Here is a 21,978-nt window from a genome sequence, read left to right as displayed (position 1 = left end):
GGCTGTTCTGGACAATCTGAAATCTAAAACTTGTTTGAGTTATTTCACACTTTACTTTTTGTTGTTCAATACATCTTCCATATGTGTTCATTCATAGTTTTGATCCCTTGACTGACAATCCAAGAAGTAAATAGTCCTGAAAATGAAAGAAAAAACATTCAATCAAAAGTGTGTTTTTTTTTTTAGCAAGTGAGGCGACTCTGTTTAAGTTCCGGTGCACGCGGGCTGTTCCTGGACACCTTTCAGCCCCTCCGCTCCGCTCCGCTTGTGCATCTATTAATACTCCGCCTCGCCCGCCGCCTAAAAGCGGCGCTGCTCCGCGCTGCGCCCTGTCGCCTCCATTCGGAGCCGCAGTCCGCACCGTGTGCGCAGCTCCACGCGGCGCGCTCACAGTCTCGGGCCTCCATGTAAGTGCAACACACACTCGCACCACCGCACGTCTTGCCCTCGGTCGGTCGACCCTGCTCCGCCTTTCCTTCCTTTAAGCAGCCACGTGCTCCAGGAATCCGCGTTTGATTGAGCGCTCGTCATTTACGCACCGATTACGCGCGGCTGACTTGTCGCGGCGTTTTCGTTGTTTGTGTCACTTGACAAGAGTGTGTGTCTCAAATGGATTGAAAAGTAAACGCAAAACAAAGCCTTAAATTCGCTGCCGGTCATAATTACCGATGCGTTCACCCCCCCCACCCCCTGCTGTTGCCCTGCGGTTTGTGCCAACCGTCCTGAAGTGAAGTTAATGCTGGGGTACACACACGCGCACACACAGCTGCTTGTGTCGGTTGCCAGGGGCCGTGGAAACCCGCCCTCCACAGACTGTCAGAGGGCTCCTTGTTTTACACTTTCCCAACTGTTTTAAATTGGCAAATCTTTTCCTGCTCGGCAGGTGCGTTTGGCTTCGGGCTTCATTGTTGGTCAGCCTTTTATTCTGGTCCTCTGCACTACTGCTGCTGCTGCTGCTGCTGCTGCTGAACTGTGACACTGATACTGTGTCAGCATTAGCAAAGTGACCCTTGCCTGACAGCCAGACAGTCTGTCTTTAAAGTAAGATGGTAAAAGTGACCTTCCATCTAATGGTTTAATCTGGGTTCGGTGTTGAGATGTTTGGTGCTGCTTGTGGTTCTGTGTCAGCTCCTGTGTGAGGTAGTAGCCGCCTCCTCCTCCTCCTCCTCCTCCTGTGGCTGGATTCAAAGGCCGTGATCCCTGCTGAGCCTCGGTGGCATTTTCACCTCCATCTGTCAATCCCGCTGATCGTCACGTGACTCCTCCTCTCCAAACAACTTTGCGTTCTTCCCTCGTGTTTGGCCGGTAAAACAACACAAAGTGACGATTGTGTCAGCCGGTGGGATGGTGGTGGCTCCTCCAGCTCCACACGGCCTGGACAGGGGGCCCAGAGTTCTGCAGCTGCAGTGGCTCCACAGTGTCTGTTATTTAAGACGCATGCACATGTTATGGCATTGTTCAGCATTTAAATAGCAGCCTACTGTCTTTTGAACCTCGTCTCTGCTGCTGGCGTTGTCTGCAATCTGCTCACTTATTTAAAAATTACATTTATCCTTTCAATGTTTTTTTTTTTTTTAACGCTGGTTATCTCTTTGGGCTGTCTCTGAGTTTTTGGAATTGTTGGCCATAAAGATGTCAAACTTTCTTTAACTTTAGAAATTAAATTTTCTGCAAAATCCTCTTGACTAAAACTTTTCTATTTCCTGTGTGTTGGCTCCGCCCTCTAAGACGTCATCTCATTTCATGTCATTCCAAACATACGGAAGACGACAAATTGGACAAGCTGAACGCCCCCCCCCAAAAAAAAACAAAACAAAAAACAAAAACAAAACAGAAAAAATGAGGAAAAACATGAAAGTTGTGTGTCGGTGAACTCGGGTGCCACCGGTGTCATTCAGCGCCGCTGCTGATCCCTGCGGTGCACTAAAGTCCGCGGCCTCTTTGTTTGGACCTCATTGTGTCCCCTGCGACAGGAATGCTGACACCGGCAGAATTTGTCGGCACACATGCAAACGCACGTGTGTTGTTTGTCCATATTTGCAGAAGGCACGCTAAACTGCGTTTCACAGGCCGGCTGCATGTCTGATCTGAACCACTCTATTTATATGTTGTTTCAGCGCTGCTGTGTACTCACTTCCAGGCAACCACATGGCCACCGGGGACTTTTTCCTGTGGCTCATCCCTGTGTGAATGGTGCAACATCAGGAATTGAGGTCACCGTCCGTTTATTTAGACCAGTGTTTTTTTTTTTTTTTTTTTTCCAGGCATCAGCTGCTCGCTTGTGACGGATGAATGTGTTTGAGGCACCAGCTCGTTAAACTGCTTTTGAACAAGACGCGTTGGGCTTGAGTGGCACCCGCTGGGGGGTTTCTGCTGGTGGAGGCCTGCGAGTCAGAGAAGAGCTGCTGCTGCTGCTGCTGCTGCTGCTGCTGCTGCTGCTGCTGCTGCTGCTGCTGCTGCTGCTGGGAGTTTTGAGTTTCAGTGCAAGGGGAGATTCCTGCATGGTTCGACTTACAGCTGAGCAGGCAAGCAGCAGCAGCAGGAGGAGGAGGCGGTGGAGAGGAGAGGTGGTCTTAACGAAGGAAGGATGCATTCCAACAAAATTTGACGGCGAGTGATGTGAATTTTTTGATTTTTTTTTTTATGATTAATTTCAGGTAAAATGTCCTAACCGCCGAAGAACATTTCCTCCCCTCTACCTCTGATTGGCCTCTCTGGGTCCGATGGAATCTGAATTCAGCTGGAGGAAAGTTTGGATTCTACCTCTTGTGAAGCGGACAACAAACAAGAAGCCCGTCTTTGATTCCCAGGTGGCTTTGCAGCTGGCGTCGACCGAGTTCCTCTGAAAGGGGATGGAGATCCCGGGGCTGGAGCCGCGGTCGGAGCGTATCGCTCGCTACAAAGCTGAGAGGAGACGAGAGCTGGCCGAGCGTTACGGCAGCGCGGAGGAGCTTCCCAACAAGTGGGTGAGGAGGGAGGCGACGGAGCAGCCGGACTCGGACGGCCTCGGACAGAAGGTCAACGGCAGGACACGAGGGGTTGCCAACGGCGTGGAGGCCCACGCTCCCGCAGAGCAGGACTGCCTGAGAAGGTGAGTCACAAAGTGGAGAAGAAGATGTTTGGAGATGTTCAGCAGGTGGGTCGTTCCCTAAAGAAAAACACCTTGTTCCAAACCCGGATGACGACTGTATCATGTTGATGTCAGTCGATCTGCTTTGATAATATAGCACCTTATGGTAGCAGTGGGAAGGTCTCGGCCCTGATTTTTAGGCTGCAGTCAGACAAGATGGGAGACGCTGCTGCTGCTGCTGCTGCTGCTGCTGCTGCTGCTTCTTCTTGGTTCCTGCCACCTGTTCAAACTCTGTTGCTAAATAAAACTGCCAGGAGGCTTCTGAACACAACCCGAACCTGAACACATACAGTCTTTGGAAAACTTTCCAAAGATTTCTTTGATTCTCATTTTAGTTGTTGCAAGTATTGCAAGTTCCAACGCTGCATTTTTCTTCCTCTGAGTTGCTTCTTCTGTCCTCCTCCCCGTGCATCCTTCCTCACCCTCCCCCTCCTCCACCTCTCCACCTCTCCACCCTCCAGGCAGGACTGTGCCAGCATGCTGAGTGGGGACGAGCGCTCCGACGCCCCCCACCTCCACACCCGGGTGTCGGTGGGCCAGCTGAGGAGCGCCCTCCTGCAGCAGACGGGGAACGGAGTGCAGCCTGACGAAGTGTATGCTCTCCTGTGTGTGTGTGTGTGTGTGTGTGTGTGTGTGTGTGTGTGTGTGTGTGTGTGTGTGTGTGTGTGTGTGTGTGTGTGTGTGTGTGTGTGTGTGTGTGTGTGTGTGTGTGTGTGTGTGTGTGTCCCCTATTCACTCTGTGTATCCAGGCTCCTTCAAACTATTTGACCTCACCTCCACCCTCCTCCCCTCTCTCAGGTGCCACGACGACGGCCGGGCCACCTCCTCGCTGGACCTGGCGGTGAGGCCGGGCGGCGAGGGAGGCCGCCGCCGCTCCAGGCGCTACCAGCAGGGTGCGCCGGGCGGCGGTCGCAAGAGCGGCGAACGCTTCAGGACACAGCCGATCACTGCTGAGGAGGTGGAGGAGAGCAGCGGGTAGGTGACGTCCCAGATCTCGTTCATCTAGCTGCTGCTGCTGCTGCTGCTGCTGATGTCTCAGTCAGATCAGTCCTTTTTTTTTTCTTTTTTTTTTACAGCCTACTGGCACTACTTTGGTTTCTCTCTTAATAAGGAAATGTCTTAAAGTTTTCTCTGCGCTGTGGCTGCGTGGCTTCAAAGCGTCTTTCTTCACTCAACATGCAAATGTGTCTTTTGTGACCTTTCACAGTCAGTACAAACACCAACCTGTTGCCTCCAGGATTCTGGAACCATGAAAGCACTTTTCAGATCCTGCCTGTTAATTTGCAGCCACACTTCCTCACCTTTGGCATCCTTCTCCCTTACTTAGGCTGCTGGATGCAGAAGAAGAGGAGAACAGCCAAGGTAAAACAGGCAGGGCAAAGAGAGGGTGGAGAGGGGGAGGCTGGAAGCTATTATTATCTAGACGGGATAAAAAAAAAATAAAAAAAAACACAAGAAAACCTTCCATTGCCCTTGTAATTCTAGTAGTAGCTCATAAAGTAAACCAGGCTACATTTTATTGCTAACGGCAGTTCATCTCCGTGACGACAGTATTTGCATCTCGCAGAGGAAACCATGCAAGCCGTCCTGAACCCCGGCTGTAAAAGAAATACTAGCAAGTCTTTTAAAAAGGTCAACTGGGACAGAGTTTACGGCTCTCGCGCAAGAAGCCGGCGTAAATCCAGTCTTTACTGCTGCTTCTTACACGCAGCGCTGAGTGACTTTGTCACCTTCTTTCGAGAGGAAGCTATTCACGAGGGACAATAATGTGGAATTTTTAGGATCCGATGGAGCTTCTGCAATCGTTATGACAGAGACTCTCAAATAAACCTACTGAAGTGGCCACTCAATGAGGCTCCAGTAATTTAAAGATCTGTTTGGAATCAGCCCTCTCCAGCTGCCAAGTCAGTAATTGTCAGCAGACAATATTTCACCAGTTTTGTCAGCGTTGACTCTAAAAACCTGTTTGAACTCAACCGCAAACAACAGAGGGTGACTCTTGTTCTTCTTTTCCTCCTCTTTCTCTCCCTCTCTCTCCGTCTCTCTCCCCCCCCCTTTCTTCTCAGCTGATGTTAAAACAGACGCCCGGGCCAAGATGAGCGTGGCAGCCAAGATGTCTTTGTTTAAAGTGAGTCTATGTTGGTCTCGGTGCTGAAACCGGAGCGCTCGCCGCCGTCCATGGCCTCATTATTGCAACTCTCCGACTGTTCTGATGACTGCGGCGGCTAAAAGTGATTTGGGGGCGGCCGTCCCAGCCACCGCAGCTGACGTGTTGAGAGACGCACGGCGTCACAGCTGAACTCCGATTTAGTGACGGTTCAAGCCCTAATATTTAAAGTGGCTCCAGATCAACAGGGATTTCAAGTCTGAATTCTCTTGCGGGTTCCGCTTGAAAAGCTCCCGTCTGAATTGCTTTCGACTGGTCTAATGAATCTGAGCGTTTTTAGGAGAAAGAGGCAGAAGCGACTTGTGAACAAGGAGTCAAAAAACGCATTGTTGTTGTTTTTTTTTTTTTAAAAAAAGTGTTTTCCAAGCTTTTGAATTGAAAAGTTTTACACCTTCATCCATAGACACAAATCACCTCGACTCTGAAGCAGAGAGTGGCTTCCAGCAGCTCGCAGTTGTGCTCACCTTACAGTCTCCTGCTGACGGTGCAGAACACAACCTCACGGAGGTGAACGGCCCAACATGTTCTCTCAGCTCAGCCCGCACTCACAAAGAGTGACAGTAACGTTGGACAAATGCTCGTCAAAAATCAGTGTGTGTACTTTGGGTCCCCTGCGTTGTCGTTCCAGTGCGCTTCCAATTCTGCAGCGCCAGGTGTGAATTCGGGCTGTCGCCATTAACAAGCGTAGCACTGGTATTTATAATTAGCCTCCTGCCCTGTGCAGGCAGGCAGGCAGGCAGGCAGGCAGGCACAGTGGAAACCCAAGCCGGGTCGCAGGAGCTCCGGTTTCACCGTGACCTGCTGGGTTGCCACTCTATCCACGTAGCCGAGCAGCTAGCGCCTTTATCAACTCCCCCCCCCCCCCCCCTCACTCCTCCCTCACCCCACTTCAGCCGTCCACACAAATAGAACAGGACGCGTCAGGACAGGAGGTGGAGTTTTCACTTGCCATTTATGCCTTATTACTAATTTAGCTGCTGGATGCTGTAGATGAAAACCTGCTGTCTCTGCCTGATTGTTGGGGCTCCACCTGCTGGATGAAGAGTCAATTATCACCCCCCCCCCCCCCCCCCCCCTCCTCCCCATCCATCCCCTCATATCCTGCAGGAGCTGGAGAGGTCGGCCGCCCCCGAGGCCTCGGCCTCCCTGAAGCCTCGGTCAGGCAGCGTGTGTCAGGAGCGCCGGGTTCGCCGCGGCAACGACCACCGCTTCCTGACTCAGCCAATCACCTGCGAGGAAATGGTGGCAATCAGGTGAGGAAGCCAAGTGGACGGAGAGATAATTGCACTGTCCACGTCTAGATTTCAGAGTTGCAGCCAAACTAATGTTTTGATACTCTTGTATTCTTTTTTTCTTTTTTTTTTTATATCTTTAAGATTATTTCTGAACAAAACTTATGAGGATGGACAAGTTTCACACTACATCTTCCAGATTTGTGCAAATTATTTGGGTACAAATTGGCACGACTAACAAAAAAGTATTTTAGTTAACCTTAAAATTTGTATATGTAATTCCTGTGTCTAGGGTATGATATAAATTGTAGAAAAAGTTTAGTGTATTTAGAAATTAGAAATTCAGATTTTTTTTTTTTTAGCAGATTTTAACTGAAAATGAAAGAATATCCTCAACTTCTGGAAATTGTTTGACCCTTCAGCGCCCCCATATCTGCACCAGCACCAGCACCAGCACCAGCACCAGCATATGCACCTGTACCAGCACCAGCACCAGCACCAGCACCAGCACCAGCAGCGCCACCTGTGGATCCCCAGTGTGTGCAGGCTGATGCAGAAGGTCCAGAAGATGGCGACGAGAGCTGCAAGCTGAGCATGAGCGAGAAACTGGCCCTCTTCAACAAACTGGCCCAGCCAGGCAGGAAGGAGGCGGGGCCTGCTGACGGGCCTCCAGAGAGACGGAGACAGAAGGCGGCCCGGTACCGGACGCAGCCCATCACCGTGGAGGAGGTCAACCTGGTGAGCGGAGGACGACAACACGGTGCAGTCGGCCTGGAGGCGCAGTGGAAGTGCAGCAGCCTCAGTAATCTGCTCCGTGTCTCCTCCCTCAGCTCCAGAAGGGCCCCGTGCAGCTTCCAGCCTTCTCCTTGTCCCCTCACCTGTCCGACAGACAGCAGGCCTCGTCTGTCAACCTCAAGCCCAGCGAGCTCCGCCTCTCCCAGCCCAGCGAGCTCCACCCCTCCCAGCCCGGCGAGCTCCGCCTTCCCACCACCGAGGAACCCGGCAGCCTGCAGCTCCACGACCCGCAGCCGGCCCCGAGGGGCATCCTGAAGAAGAGCTCCTCCAGCGTCGGCTCGGAGTGGATCCAGGCCGAGGAGGCGGAGCCGTCGGGTCAGCAGCAGAACGGCCAAGGGTGCGAGGGGGCGGGGACGGAGGCAGGGACGCAGCAGCAGGAGGTCCTGGTGCCTCCGCCTCGCAGAGAGCGACGCCAGGCCACGGCCGGGGAGGGAGGCCAGCGCAGCGCCGCCCCCTGGAGGCAGAGGGCTCGTGCCAGGAGGGAGACAATCGCCTGCTGTATGCCAGTGAGAGTGTCTTCAGAACAGGAGGCACCTCAGGAGGAGAGCGACGCCTGGAGGAGGACACAGGAACTGCAGGTCTCCGCTGGAGAGAAGGAAAGCTGGGAGACTTCTGGTAGAGTTCAGTGAGTATCTGGAGCCCGACCAGGAAACGGACTGAAGTTCACATCTTATTTTTTTTTCTTGCTCCTGGAAGTCAACCCTTTGTGATGTCACAAAGGGGACTAATACATTTTGAAAAGAGCTGTAAACAGAGGGCTTGTTTTCTGGAGGTTTATAGATTTTTTTCAAAACATTGCTGACTGTAGATACTAGAATCAATCAGACAGATCTGGAAATTAGAAGGTAGTTGTAGTAGTTGTATTTAAGTTGTACAAGTTGATAATCACCCTTGTTCCATATTCCGTCTTGCGTTTACAGACAACAGCAGGTGGAACCACAGGAAGACGCCGCGCCCGTTGGCCGTGTTCAGGTCACTCTGGCGGAGGACGATGTCAAACCGGCGGAGACAAATGGCCAGGTGAGAGACAGCGACATGCCGGGTGGTTGCAGAGGAGTGGAGTCTCCGGTCAGCGTGAGAATCTGTTGTCTGCCGGATGTCTGGTGGTTAACGGAAGGTCACAGACATGCAAAGACTCGATGGACGTAGATATTCAGCGTCTGACAGGAGGACGATGTCGAGTGAGCGTGCTCGGTCGCGGCCTCGTCTCGGAGGTCATCAGGTTCGCTCCCTGCGCCGTCCTTTCGATGCTTGACTGCGTTCCAGTGAAACCAGACACGGCATCTCTGAATGTCTCTGGCTGAGCTCGCTGGAGGAAACACAGCCGGAGCAGTTTACAGTCTGAGGGGTGTAAACAGATGATCATCCCTTTATGCCCCTGCTTATGATCCCTGCTGCAACACCCTGACACTAATTTTACAACGCCGTTAATGTTTTTGTTTTATTCTTTATTTTTTGATAGATTGAAGAGCCCAAAAACCTCCTTGTGGACAGCGTCAATCCTCAGTGCTGGGTGAGTCCTTAAAATGTGCCAAGATCGTCTTTAAATCTGACAGCAACAGTGTTTTTCTGTGTCTGTAACCTTTGTCTGGCCTCTTCACCAGGAACCCGTCTTCGCCTCAGTCTTCTCCAGCAGCAGGCCTCAGTACGTCATGTGCTTCAACCAGGTAGGAGGCGGAGCTGCTTTTTATTTTTGTGCTTTTTGTGCAGTGGGAATTTTATTCTTCTTTGTTTTTTTTTGGTGCAAATGAAAAGAATTAAGGGTCAATTTAGACTGTTGAATTTTGATTATTATGATGATGATGATGGTTATTATTATTATTATTATTATTTTTATTATTATCAGATGCTAATAGAGATAAATTATATTTTTATTTGTCTGCCATCCTGTCTCATACTCATGTCTTTTTGATCTCCCCTGTGCAACTTCTTTATTCATTTATTTTCATTTGACTGTCAGACTAATCAGTCTTTCGAGGCACAGGAAGTCTCCTCTCCCACCAGTGTGCAGGTTCAGCCTCAGTGGAGACAGAAGGTGATGCAATAAGTCGTCATTTAAATCTTTATTTTTTTGGGGGGGGGATTGAATCTTGATTTGAAGCGGTTTGCCTGGTTGTGCAGGTGAAGGGAGCCAAGGATGAGCTGCTGACCGATGAAGTGGAGGGTCCGCTAACGCAGCAGAAGAAGACGGAGGATGAGAAGGGGGAGGAGGCTGGTGGGATATCTTCACACCCTCTTCTCCATTGTCACCTGCCTCTTTGTGCCTTTTATATTCTTCTCTGTTGCCTCGTGCTTGGCAGGTCTCGGATCTCCTCCACCAGATGGCCACGATGCTTCTCCCACCAGGAGAACCTTCTCACCGTGTGATGGTCAGCAGCATCAGGATGTTGCAGCTCCGCCCGAGGCGAAGCAGGAGCCGCCTGTGGACGAATCAAACGCACCATACGCAGCTTTACCTGGGGATGAGTCGCCTCCCTCCCCAGGAGCCTCTCTCCCCCCCTGCGGGGACGGCTCCCCCGCTGAGCGTCAGCAGGACCTCGGCATCCTCTGCCAGACCAGCACGCCCATGTGAGCCTTCTTCTAACTCACATTGCTTTGCAACGCTGCCCTCCAGTGGTTACTGAAAGTATTGCACCAATCCGCTGCTACAAGTCCGGCTTGAACGACTTTCTGCTGCACCGCAGGCTGACCTCCGCCGTGGCCGAGCACAGGCGCTCCGTGCGTCCGTCCCGGCGGACTCAGGGCTCCAGGAACCCTCTGAGGGCTCTGGCAGCCCGCGAGGACGTCCGGCAGGACTTCATGGGCGACAACATAGGAAACACAGCATCAGAGGAGGATCCAAGGCTGCAGGCAGAGAAGAGTAAGTGAGGCTTTATTTTATGCTGCTCTACTTTTTTTTTTATCCCACATCAGTTGAATTTGTACTTGTGCATCCGTTTCTTTTTTTAATCCTGTAAAATATCTCTTCTTTTCAGTACATCTTTATTCGGCTCTGCAGAGACAATACTAAACTAAACTGAGTGATGTATTGTTTCAGAATCCAAGAACTCGTCTCATCACCCGACCTCAGCTGACATCCTCTCCCCCGAGTCTCATCCTCCCTTCAGGAGCCTGATGCTCCTCTTTGTCAAAGGTCACAATAGTGTGTGTGTGTGTGTGTGTGTGTGTGTGTGTGTGTTAACCCATTCAGCTTTCTTCGTCCGATTTACAACCGTTGCCTGTGGTGACAGGTAGGCGGCATGTCCAGGTGCGCATGGTGGAGCCAGTGGCGAGCTCTCTGAACAGCGGAGACTGCTTCCTGCTGGTCACTGGGGAGCACTGCATCCTGTGGACAGGGGAGTTTGCCAACAAGCAGGAGAGAGCCAAGGTATGGCAGCCAGGACACTCAGTGCTGTGTGCTGTCAGCCAAAATGGATTTTTTTTTTTAAAAAAAAGTGCACAGATAGTTTTGAAGGGTGAGAGTGTGATGGTTCCATAGGCTAATTTTCTATTTTTCTCTAGACAGATAAATTAATATGAAAAGTAATTTAGTAAAACTTTCATCTGTGCATTTTGTTACCCATCTCCAACTTGTGACATATTTTTTTTTTTTTTTTTTTTTTTTTTACTATTATTACTAATTTTTTTTTAAATATTGTGATATTTCTGTAGTCTTTATGTGTCAGGATGTGTTTTGTTAGATATAAGTATTGCTTATTGTTATGCTTCCTCACTCTGTTACTCTCTTTCTTGGCCCTCCCCAGGCCTTGGAGCTGGCCCGGTCCGTCCAGAGTCAGAGGGATCTCGGCTGCCAGGCCTCCCAGGTGGTTCACCTGGAGGAGGGGGTGAACTGTGATGACAGCCTGGCTGAAGACTTCTGGAGGCTCCTGGGAGGTAGACGACAGTACAGAGGTCAGCCGTGCATGCATTTGTTTCAGTTTATTATTATTAGAAAATGTAGTAAATGTGACCTGAAGAATTTGTGCTGATCCTGATGACAGCAACTCCGTACTGGCAGAAGAAACCTGAATCTTAAGGTTTTCCTGTCCTGAACTTCTTTGACTTGGCTTTCCGTCCATCCTCTCTGCTCTCAGGAGCCAGTGCGGAAGAGGAGGACGAGCTCTATGAGCGAGGAGTGGTGGAGTCCAACTGTGTGTACAGGCTGGTGGAGAACAGGCTGGTTCCTCACGAGGAGGCCTGGGCCTCCATCCCCAGCGTCTCCATACTGGGCTCCTCTGAGGCCGTGGTGTTGGATTTCGGCAGCGAGGTCTACCTGTGGCACGGACGGGATGTCTCCCCCTGCAGGAGGGACATTGCACTGCAGCTGACTCGCCAGCTCTGGGCCGGAGCCTACGACTACAGCAACTGTCGAGTGAACCCGCTGGACCCCATACAGAGCAACACCAGTGTGCCGCTGTGAGTTCACTCTACAGGCGCTGAAGCTTCCGTTGCTGCTATAGTGCACATTTTATAAGCAGCCGATTGAATATTACGATCTAGTGGTCCTGACCAGACTGGGGTGTGTCCTCTGTCCTAAGGAAGGGGGAGGGGCGTCCCGACTGGGCTTTGCTGGGTTGCATCTCAGAGCACAAGGAGACGGCTCTCTTTAGAGAGAAGTTCCTGGACTGGACGTGCAGGAATGGAGCCGCGGACGATTCCGGGCACAAAGACGCACAGTTTCCTGGTGTAAGCCAACCTCCACCCTCAAGTGGCAACGTCAAACTCTGAGGCAAACCAGACTCAGCCCAGTTTTGTGTCCAACCCCTTCCCAGCCCGTCCCAGTTCAGACGTCGGACCTCCTGAGTGCCTGCGACGTCAAGCTCCTGGTGTGTGGTCAGCGGCAGGAAGATGGAGACCCCCTGCTCCGTAACGTGTTGGCCGGACTGGACGTCCAGAGAGGACACGGCGTCGTCACCTTGGAGGACGGAGGGCAAGCGGAGCTGAAAACGGTTTCTGTGGAGACGTGGCACGTCCAGGAGTTTGACGACAGCGAAGTTCCTGTGGAGAGCAACGGGCAGCTTCACGAGGGAGACTCCTACGTTGTCCGCTGGACGTACAGGGTGGACGCCGCTGGTCGGTGATGAGATGTTCAGCCGAAGAATTGTTGTCCGTCGTTGGTCATGTTAATTTTCTGGCGTCTGTGCTGTAGATGAGCCAAACAGGCCTGAAGAGGGCAGCAGAGGACCAGGACTTCACACCAACACTGCCCTGTTCCTGTGGAGGGGCTGTCGCTCCAACGCCAGCGGACAGGACACGGCTGCCTTCCTGTCCATGGGAGTGAACGGCCATGAGGAGTCCCAGGTGCTGAACCAGACATAGAAGACAGCTTGGCTGGGTTAAGCTTCTCAGAACCCGAGTGCAGGACAATGTATTTCTTAAAACACTTTTTTAGTTAATATTTTAGCAGGAAAAAACCCTGCTCACCTGAATTAATTTTATTGTAGTGGTTTGAATTCTTTTCCAATAAAAAATCCTTTTAAAGCAAAAGATCTTCAGTAAATGGGTGCATTGTGTATATTGTAAAGTGTGCGGGATTGTCTTTCCTCTTTTAATTGCTGGTTTTGAAGAAGATTCCTTGCAACAATAAAAAGCGACACATTACAGCAGTTACATTAGAACATTCCAACAGACCTTTAGTTGTTTTTGTTGTTGTTTACAGTCTTTCTTTGTGTTTGTGAAGGTGGTGGTTCTGCAGGGGAAGGAGCCCCCTTGCTTCTTACAGCTTTTCCACGGTGCCCTGGTCATTCATAAGGGCAAGAGAGACGAGCGCTCCAATGCAGGTACCCTGCGCTTAAATTTGCATCAACCGCTCTTTTGTCTTCAACCTGAGTCAGAGAAATATTTCTGTCTGTCTGTGTGCAGCAGAGTGGCGCTTGTTCTGCGTCCGAGGCGAGCTGCCGGACGAGGGCTCCCTGCTGGAGGTGGACTGTGGCTGCGCAGGTCTGAGGTCCAGGGGCTCGGCTGTCCTGTTCAACAGCCAGCAGGGGGTGCTGTATCTCTGGACCGGCTGCAAAGCTCTCACCAGTCCCAGGGAGGTTGGCAAGAGGACAGTGGAGCGTCTGACTAAAGCGTACGTCTCAAACACCGGGTTAACTGGTGAAGCAGTCCTCGGAGGTCTTCCGCTTCTCATTGGTTGCTCTCCATCAGGTGTCCGCCAGAGCTGGGCCTCAACAGCAGCAGCAGCCTGAAGGTGCAGCTGGTGCAGGAGGGAGCGGAGCCTGCAGAGTTCTGGACGGCTCTGGGCCAGATGGACAGGAAGGCCTACGACTGCATGCTGCAAGGTGCAACCTGCATCTTCACACCGTGGCTCCGTTTTCGTTTTGTTTTTTCTCCTCTTTGTTCTTTTGTTGAAAACTTGAACGTCTCGCATCCGTTTCCTGCCAGACCCTGGAAAGTACAACTTCACGCCGCGTCTCTTCCACCTAAGTGCCGCCTCGGGAACCTTGCAGGCCAGAGAGCTGCACAGTCCAGCACGACTCCCCGGTGTTGTGATGGCCATGCCTTTCGTCCAGGAGAGTTTGTACTCCGCACCGCCACCAGGTGAGGACATTCACGCAGCAGAAGACGCCTTTGCACTTTTAGAATCAATGACAATCTGTTGTAACATGGAAAAAATGTGGGTTGAATGATTTTTGAGTTTGTTTTAGTTTTGGAAGAGAGTTTTGTTTTTTTTTCAACTTAAAATATTGTTTCCCATGACCTCATGCATACATTTAGAAGTCACGGTGACAAAATGTATGTTACTATTTAATCTAAACATACTAAACATATACACTATAGATAAAGTGCTGAAGCCAATCACACATTTTGTGATGTTTCTGATGTCTCTCTTCCCTCCTGCAGCCTTGTTCCTGCTCGACAACCGTCTGGAGGTCTACCTGTGGCAGAGGGAGCCTCCTGAGCAAATGGAGAGCCCGGCGCCGGCCCGGGGCCGCTGGCAGAGCGAGCAGAGGTGCGCCATGGAGACGGCGCTGCAGTACTGCAGAGGTAGGACCGAGAACCAAGATGTTTGGGTTTGTCGAGTCAGAGCAACACAACATTACCGTCATTTTTTTTTTTTTTTTTTTTTTGTCCCCGTGTCCCAGAGGTAAACCCACGGCGCCCTCCGCTGGCCTACCTCATCTCCGAGGGGTCGGAGCCTCTCACTTTCACTAATGTGTTCCCTCACTGGGAGAGGAGCCCTGAAGCCAACACACAGGTACAAACAGCAGAGTTTCAGATGAATATATATCCTGCCCTTGTCACAAGGTGACAAGTCAATTTCACAGCTGTGTTTACAGTCTGGGGCCATTGGCGTAGTTGCTGTGCATCAACTCCTGTTTGGAAGTTTACCTCTGTTATAATGTGACAAAAGCTCTATTTCGGATCCAACCTCTCTCATTGCTACTTCAGCCACCTCTAGAAAGGATTAAAGCAACCATGACAAAAAAGCCATTCAGTTTTCTCCCTCCTTGCACTGCCTCCAGCGCTCATCCTGTCTCAGATAACCGCTTTGAATAAATTTGAAGATAAAGTCGCAAAACGTTTCTGTTGACGCTCCCTTTTCAGATTTCCTCCGCGCAGATTTATTCTTGGTACAAACACACTGATTGTGCTTATTGATTTATAATGAAAATAATATAATGTGCATCTTCTGTGCAGACATTTTCTTTTTTTTTTTTCTTTCTTTTTTTTTTTTTACGAATTCACAACTTTAAACTTCATCTGCCTGGCTTTGGCAAAAAAAAAATCAACTGCTTAAATGCACAAACTCAGTGTTCTTTGCTCGTTGATATGTGGAGAGAATTTATCGTCCACATGCAGGATTTTATCAGTAAGGCCCATCCCCCACCCCTTATCAATTTCCTCTCTTAATTAAATCCAGCTACATGTTGTCAGCAAAGAATTTGGGGTTTTAGAAAATGTTCAAATCAAAGTTGAGATACTCTTATTATCTCTGCATGTAAGTTGAACCGTCTCCACTTCAAACTAATAACACCTCCTCAGTTCTTGAAGTTGGATCTGATGACTCATTTCGAGCGATGGCTGTTTTTAACAGGGCGGTTCGGGCCGAGTAAAGCTGACCTTGGTGCAGGACGCCCTGGCCCAGCTCACCAAGACCCAGTATCCCCTAGAGGAGCTGCTGCGGAGCCCCTTGCCTGAGGGAGTGGACCCTCAGCACCTGGAGGTCTACCTGTCTGATCAGGACTTCCAGGTACACCTGCTGGAGCAGCCAGCAGTGACTCTAGTCGACCAGTAGGCTACAGCGTTGAAACCATAAGGCAGGAGTCACCGACCTTTTTGAACCTGAGAGCTACTTCATGGTTCACAAGTCATATGAAGGGCAACCAGTTTGCTACATGCTACTGAAATAACGCGGACACTGACCATGTTAATGAGTTCTGCATAATTATCAATGACTCAACAATTTTTGAAATTTTAAATTGATTTGAAATGTTACTATCGATATGTTGAGAATTGATATGTACAGTGTTTTCCTTTCCATTAGTAAATCCCCACAATTACATTTCAGGCCATTTTAGAAATGAAGAGAGATGAGTACGACTCCCTCCCGAGCTGGAAGCAAATGGACCTGAAGAAAAGCAAAGGGCTGCTTTTCTAGAGGGGACAACACAGGTGGAATATTAGCACCCTAATTAGCACCTGCTCCAGAAACTGCTCCTCATGTAATAAAGCAGAGCTGGCAAAGTGAATTCACTTTTATTTATGTCAAATGAGTTTGAGTGCGTGGACCTTGGATTTCTCCGTAGCTACTGTTCATAGAATAAAAAAAAGACACTTGTTTTTTTTTCCTATGGAACATCATTTATCTGTACAAATCCATGAAAGATTAAAAAGAAGGTGTGCAGGAGTGAAGGAAGGACATCAGAAACAAACTGTGATAAGGACGAGAAAAACAAAGTGACTGCTTACAAAAAAAAGATCAGTGCTAATACAAATTGTAAATGTTGAAAACAAAAAAAAATAAAAACACAATGTTGACCACTTTCTAAATGCTTCCTCCTTAATTGATTCATCAAAAACACCCCCCCCCCGTCAGTGTCTGTAGAGACGCTCTAAAACCGATTTGTCCTAAATTGTGTTTGACTCCATAATCTGGTGTTCAACAACACAACCGTGTCGCGCACTGATGTTTTCATCTGTCTGCCAGCCTCCCGTGCACGAGCCTTTGTGTCTCATGCATTGTCGCCTAAGCCCATGTGTCTGATTGTGGCTTTGGGTAAGCCTTATTTTTCAGCATTGGCTATGCATGGAGGAGCAGGCAGACATGCTCCCGTACACATCCCTCGGGCACAAAACAACACGCTAATTCTGCTCCCGCTCAATCAACGTGCTGCTTGGAACATCTGCCAAAAAACGGGAATGGAAGGAAGGAAGAAGAGACCGCATATGCAGAGCTTGTAAGAAATATAGTTGTAAATGTCAATTTCAGTGGATAATGGTCACAATTTTTTTTTTTTTTTACATATGTTTTTGGAAAGTTATTCCTCCTTTTCTGCCTACCTCTGACATTTTTTAACCCCACTGGTGGCTAACTGATGTTGATGCGCTGAGCTAATGCTAAAAGCAGCTTTTCTAGAAGTATATGCCAGTATTTTATAATTGAACAGGTACAATTATCCAAAAATACATTTGTTGTTGTTGGTGTCAGACAACGCTTTAAAATGTCCAGCATCTTGCTGGACTTAGCTTGCTGAAACATGCAAGCTAACTAGATGGCAAAAAAAGTACATGCTAACGGATTATCAAAAAGTAGACAAAGATTTGACTTTTACTCAGGGTGAGTTTTAGTTTGCCCTTCTGTATTTTTTTTTTCTTGTGAAATCAATCAATTTATCTTCATTTTTCTATTGACTGAGGCCAGCGCTGCGGAAGTGACTGAAACGCTGCTGTGCGAAATGTCACGTAGCCACGGCCCACAAGTATCTGAGGGATGCTAGCCAAGTCGCGCTGACCTAACAAATTGTAAATAAGTCCTCTATTGGTCCAGTAAGTCAGACCCCTTTTGGGTTCACTGACTAACTGGGTGATTTTTTTTCCCCCTCTCTTCGCCTCAGGAGGGATTAGCTGAATATAAGCTTCCATGTGACGCTGCAGTGCCAGGCAAGATTGGATTTAGGCCTGCTGCTGGAGAACTCCAAAGTAAATTTCCAGGGTTTGTGCGTGTGTGCGTGTGTGTGTGTGGGACCATCTCTTACAAAACGATGGATAGTGAGATACAAAATATACCTACTTCTGAGCTACTGGTTGGATATTTTGGTGCAAATATTTAAGAGAAAAATACCACTGTCATTTAAAAAAAAATATATCTGCCAAATTGAAGGGAGTGATCAATTTGTGACCTTTGTAATCGATCAGCGTGTCCTGTTTACCGGCCAGAAGTTGATCAACTTTCAGACTGGGTGAAACGTGTGCTGTGGTGCTGTTCTCAATGACTGCCTGGGAGAATATGTGCCTTAATAAGAATCTCGTTTCCGGGGGTTTTCAGATGGCCTGCTCTCTCTGCATATCCATTCCCGGCATGCTCCGCTCTGGTTCGGAGGCCAGCGCTGCCTCACGCAAAACCACCATGTGGTCCTCTGCCGCATGCAGCGACTGGTCGATCCAGTCCATGCTGCCGGACATGTGACAGGCGTTGCGGGTGACCAGCACCAGGTGGCTGACGGAGAGCAGGAGAGCAGTCGCCCTGTGGAGGATGGGGTTATTTCGTATTTTTATATATTACCTTATTTTTAGGTAGCCTTAATCTTTTGACAACTATTTGGGGGCAGCAAAGTGTGACTACCTGGCATCCAGGAGGATGGGATCCAGCGGAGGGTACATGGATCTGACCACGTCGTCCACCCTGTGAGAAGCGAAAGGGAAGCGACTGCGTGAGCCTCCGTCCGTCTGCCGTCACTCGTGACCATTTCAACAGTTACCTTGGGCTGATGCGTTTGGCCACGGTGATGATGTCACTGAGGCTGGCTGGCGCCTTGACCTTTGCCCCCGAGCCCATCGTCAATGCGACCAGCTTCTCGGTCAGAGTGTGGCAAATCTGCAGAAGGGAAATCAGAGGTGTGTCATCAACCCATGGATTTAGCAACAAAATGGACCAAGATGCGGATTGGTGCGTCCTTCACCTTAAGGATGGAGATGCAGTGAGAGACCAGTCCTCTGCCCGAGAGAAAACAAAGAAGAGTTTTGTAACATTGAAATACACACTAAGAAATAAAAGCAAATTTATGCTCGATACTCCGTGGACACAGCCATCAGTACTTCTGTGTCCATTTAATTTGTATATTTTCCAATTATATTGGAAACCTACAATAATGGACCTACAGAACAGAACCTCAGCAGGCCTCGTGTTAGTGGATAGTACAGCAGGATGAAGATTTTTTTTTTTTTTTTGGTGAACCAGGCACAGACACGTACGAAGCGTCCTCTATCCAGTCCTCGTTTTCCAGGATGGCTTCAATGTGAGGGTTGGTGATGACCACGTCGTCCAGCTCCAGCTCCGACGGCTCGCTCTGGGTCTCCATGGCGCCAATCAGATCCACCGTGGGTCTGTTAATCAAGGAGAGAAAACCTGAACCTGAGCTGGTTGATCTACGAGAGGCAGCGCAGCTCAGTGGCTGCTATAGTGACGTCACATGATCATAAAAGTGTCCTGTGCAGTTCAAATACGTTGGGAGGCTGAATACAGGAAGGCTGAATGGCAAACTAACCGACGGTTGCAAGATATGAAAATCAACATTTTCAGATGAAGAGATTTTAAGATAAAAGATGAAGCTGGTTCTGAGTTTGTAGATGCTACTACTGAGGCGCTTTGAGATCTTTTGGCCCGCAGGCGCCGAGGCCCCAGCGTGGAGTCACTCACTTGGAGTCGAAGTGGTGCAGCAGGTGGTGAGGGTGGCAGTAGCGGTGCCTGCACACCACCACCAGGGCGACGAAGGAGGCCAGGAAGATGGTGGCCAACACCCCAATGGCCACGATCACCACCGTCTCCATGGTGACCCCGGCTACCACCACGGCTCCGGGCGGCAACTCCAGTCGGCGCGTCAGGAGGCCAATCAGAGTCGGCTGATTCGTCCGATCCCGGCTACGGACGTGAGCTCATCTGTCGGAGGGGGAGGAGAGGAGTCGCTGCTGTCAGACTGATTGCTTGACAATCAAACGGGACAAGTGGGACTGTCGGAGGTGATTTCTCCGTTTTCCATTACAGTGAAGCACCAGAGGAGGAGAGCACAAATAGCAGTACTTTGGTCTTAGAGATGTGACACCTGCAGCCTGAATGCAAAGCTGACCTTTATCCAAGCAACACAACCGCCAAAGCGGCCTTTTGTTTCTGTTGTTGTTGTTGTTGTTGTTGTTGTTGTTGTTGCGCTGTATACAAGTCACCTCTCCTTCTTTCTAAAACAAACTTACTCTTCTTCCTGCATTCTTTATTGTTGCGTTATTGAAAGCAGAGTGATCGACACGCTTGCAAATTATTTCACAAACACAAATGTAGGTCCAAATAGCACCAGCTAAAACTTGGGTGTGGGCTAAAAATATGCTGTTTTCAGCAAAGCCTGGAGTTTTTATTTGGATGACGCTGCTCCACTGGAAATGACAGCTAAAGACATGGAAGCAAACCTCCAATGACCTTTGACCTCTTACTTCTGGGCGTCTATAACCGCGGCTATTTGATTTGTTCAGCATCTTTCACTTAGGTGTCAGTTACATTAGACAACCCATCCCTCTTCATCCTGTCCCTCACTAAGCAGCCCTTTCCCCTGGATGCATGTAAACTCTGCGCACTGGAAGTTCTGAGCATTAGCAACAATGTGGGAAGCAGAGATACAGTTTTGTAGGTACTATGAGGCAAACATTACTAGCTGTTAGTATTACAACACTGTACACCTGGGTTTGTGTGTGTGTGTGTGTGTGTGTGTGTGTGTGTGTGTGTGTGCGCACGCACGCACACGCCTGGATAATTATGAGAGATTCTGCCATGGAATGCTGTAATTCTTTAATCAGATTAATCTGTGTTACACTCCATGCATCACACAGAGCTTTACCCCCAAAGCTTTTCAGACCCCCCCCCCCCCTCCAGCCCCGCTTTTTTAACAGGCAAGTGTGTCTGAAAAGCTTAGGAAAGAACCCAAAGGTAAACAGGATGATTGCAGGGATTTCACTGTAAAAAGAAACTTTACTTAGAACAACAACATAGATGAATAAATAAAGAAGTTGCTCCTTCAAATAAGCCTTTTTGCTGTTTTCCTCGCTGTTTTCAGAACAACTGCTGTGCTGACAAAAAAAAAAAAGAAAAAAAAAAGAAGAAGAGCGAGGACACAGTCTGCCTCTGTGGAGGATCAATATTTGCTCAGTAGCCAAACAAAGACTTCACAGCAAGAGAGGACACCGCTAGTTTGTGTTTATTATGTCATTAGAAAACAAAACTTACTTTGACCACCATTTCACATCTACAATCCTTTTTTTGTGTGTGCTTAAAACTCCTTCTGATTAATGTGCGGTTTTGAGACAAACAAACAATTGGAAAAACAAATCACCAATATATTAAAAGTATCACGTCTTACGGTCTGAAGGAAATATTCAGGTTCTAATTCAAAATATATGATGACTTCGACGTACAGTAAATGTCGCCATAAAGCTGTTAGTTTCACTTGAAATACTTAAAAAAAAAAAAGAATTAGTGTATGAGTCATATACAGTATAAGAATGCTGCCATTAATACAATTTATGACGAGTTCGTCGAATTCGGCGCACGTTCTGCATTTTTTTTTCTCTTTTTCGATATGATCTGCAAAGCATACAAAGCCGCGCGTTCACGAAACCTTCCTCGCGGCATAATAATCTGGAGCAGTTTTAAATTCCGCTCCACTGCACCGAACCTACGCTTACTTTATGAACTATTTTCATCGTCTTACCTGTTCATTTTATCCATTTAGTCGGTTTCCTCTGCGGACACACGAACTCTCACAAATACAAACACACACACACACACAAAAAAACTTCTCCCTTCACTATCGGGAACGCGCGCGGAGACGGCGCCGACATCCCCAAAACCTGCGTCGTGAACGCGCCCTCGAGGAGCCTTGAGAACTTCGGAGAATCTGGGACGCCATCAGGTGACAGATTGCTCGGCGCGCTCGCTGCTGGGCATAAAGAAAAGAAAAAGAAAAAGAAAAAGAAAAAGAAAAAAACCCTGCTGCCAGCAACACTAGGTGGCGCACATTGACCGCTGTACTGTGCGTCTCAAGTAGTTTGCAACAGTCCCTTAAAACACACAATTGTCCCGTTTTGAATCGATACGGGACGCATACGGGGTTTGTCCCGCATTTCTGAGAATGTAACATTTATTTTGGACGCAAACTCACCTTCGTTTCTATCGAGTTTGCGTTAAAAAAAAAAAAAAAAAAGCGTGACCTACAGGCCATACTACCTCGCAACCCATTCTCAACTGCGTACTGGCTCCGTAGTTGCGTAGAGTAGGCTATGACTCAGGATCGCTTGATTCCTTTGTATAAGCCATCCATCATGCATTTTATTAATCGTTGTGTAAAAATATGTTCAATTAAAAGATTTGCCCACAATTTAAACGTTCATCTTATTTCTAATGTCTATTGGTAAACAAAGCAGTTCAAACTATGTGAATCACATCCTTTTTTTTTTTGCAACCCCATTTTAAG

The 21,978-nt window shown here is 48.8% G+C and overlaps 2 protein-coding genes across 2 annotated transcripts; one reads left to right on the top strand and one right to left on the bottom strand.

The window, feature by feature from the left end:
* The first annotated feature begins 288 nt into the window (after positions 1-288).
* On the top strand, positions 289-16,274 carry svilc (supervillin c). Its single transcript, XM_076038658.1, has 31 exons — positions 289-407; positions 2,658-3,091; positions 3,592-3,723; positions 3,929-4,105; positions 4,458-4,492; positions 5,197-5,258; positions 6,405-6,550; positions 6,952-7,267; positions 7,360-7,949; positions 8,245-8,344; positions 8,787-8,837; positions 8,929-8,991; positions 9,285-9,359; positions 9,446-9,539; positions 9,625-9,892; positions 10,009-10,184; positions 10,362-10,457; positions 10,555-10,691; positions 11,068-11,215; positions 11,398-11,719; positions 11,842-11,989; positions 12,076-12,376; positions 12,453-12,604; positions 12,984-13,083; positions 13,166-13,373; positions 13,451-13,584; positions 13,688-13,843; positions 14,147-14,290; positions 14,389-14,501; positions 15,342-15,497; positions 15,816-16,274. Exons 2-31 carry the CDS (start codon positions 2,853-2,855, stop codon positions 15,903-15,905), a joined length of 4,929 nt encoding a protein of 1,642 aa, XP_075894773.1. The 5' UTR covers positions 289-407; positions 2,658-2,852; the 3' UTR covers positions 15,906-16,274.
* On the bottom strand, positions 16,071-21,530 carry tmem98 (transmembrane protein 98). Its single transcript, XM_076038675.1, has 7 exons — positions 21,217-21,530; positions 19,164-19,403; positions 18,719-18,850; positions 18,427-18,460; positions 18,226-18,341; positions 18,090-18,149; positions 16,071-17,990 (listed from the first exon to the last, which is right to left on the bottom strand). Exons 2-7 carry the CDS (start codon positions 19,292-19,294, stop codon positions 17,789-17,791), a joined length of 675 nt encoding a protein of 224 aa, XP_075894790.1. The 5' UTR covers positions 19,295-19,403; positions 21,217-21,530; the 3' UTR covers positions 16,071-17,788.
* Positions 21,531-21,978: the final 448 nt, after the last annotated feature.

This window comes from Nelusetta ayraudi, unplaced genomic scaffold (genome assembly GCF_046127955.1).
Source record: "Nelusetta ayraudi isolate G7.1 ecotype Tasmania unplaced genomic scaffold, CSIRO-AGI_Nayr_v1 ptg000057l, whole genome shotgun sequence".
Lineage (NCBI taxonomy): Eukaryota > Metazoa > Chordata > Actinopteri > Tetraodontiformes > Monacanthidae > Nelusetta > Nelusetta ayraudi.
Note: the sequence above shows the minus strand (reverse complement) of the source record. Positions and strands in the feature narration are given on the sequence as shown.

Excerpts from the sequence above, each read along its gene's own strand:
- svilc (XM_076038658.1), top strand. The coding sequence starts at position 2,853 with ATGGAGATCCCGGGGCTGGAGCCGCGGTCGGAGCGTATCGCTCGCTAC. Across the intron at positions 10,458-10,554 it reads GATGCTCCTCTTTGTCAAAG|GTAGGCGGCATGTCCAGGTG; the intron begins GTCACAATAGTG and ends CTGTGGTGACAG. Across the intron at positions 14,502-15,341 it reads GCCCTGAAGCCAACACACAG|GGCGGTTCGGGCCGAGTAAA; the intron begins GTACAAACAGCA and ends TGTTTTTAACAG.
- tmem98 (XM_076038675.1), bottom strand. The coding sequence starts at position 19,294 with ATGGAGACGGTGGTGATCGTGGCCATTGGGGTGTTGGCCACCATCTTC. Across the intron at positions 18,150-18,225 it reads GCCAAACGCATCAGCCCAAG|GGTGGACGACGTGGTCAGAT; the intron begins GTAACTGTTGAA and ends CGCTTCTCACAG. Across the intron at positions 17,991-18,089 it reads CCCATCCTCCTGGATGCCAG|GGCGACTGCTCTCCTGCTCT; the intron begins GTAGTCACACTT and ends CATCCTCCACAG.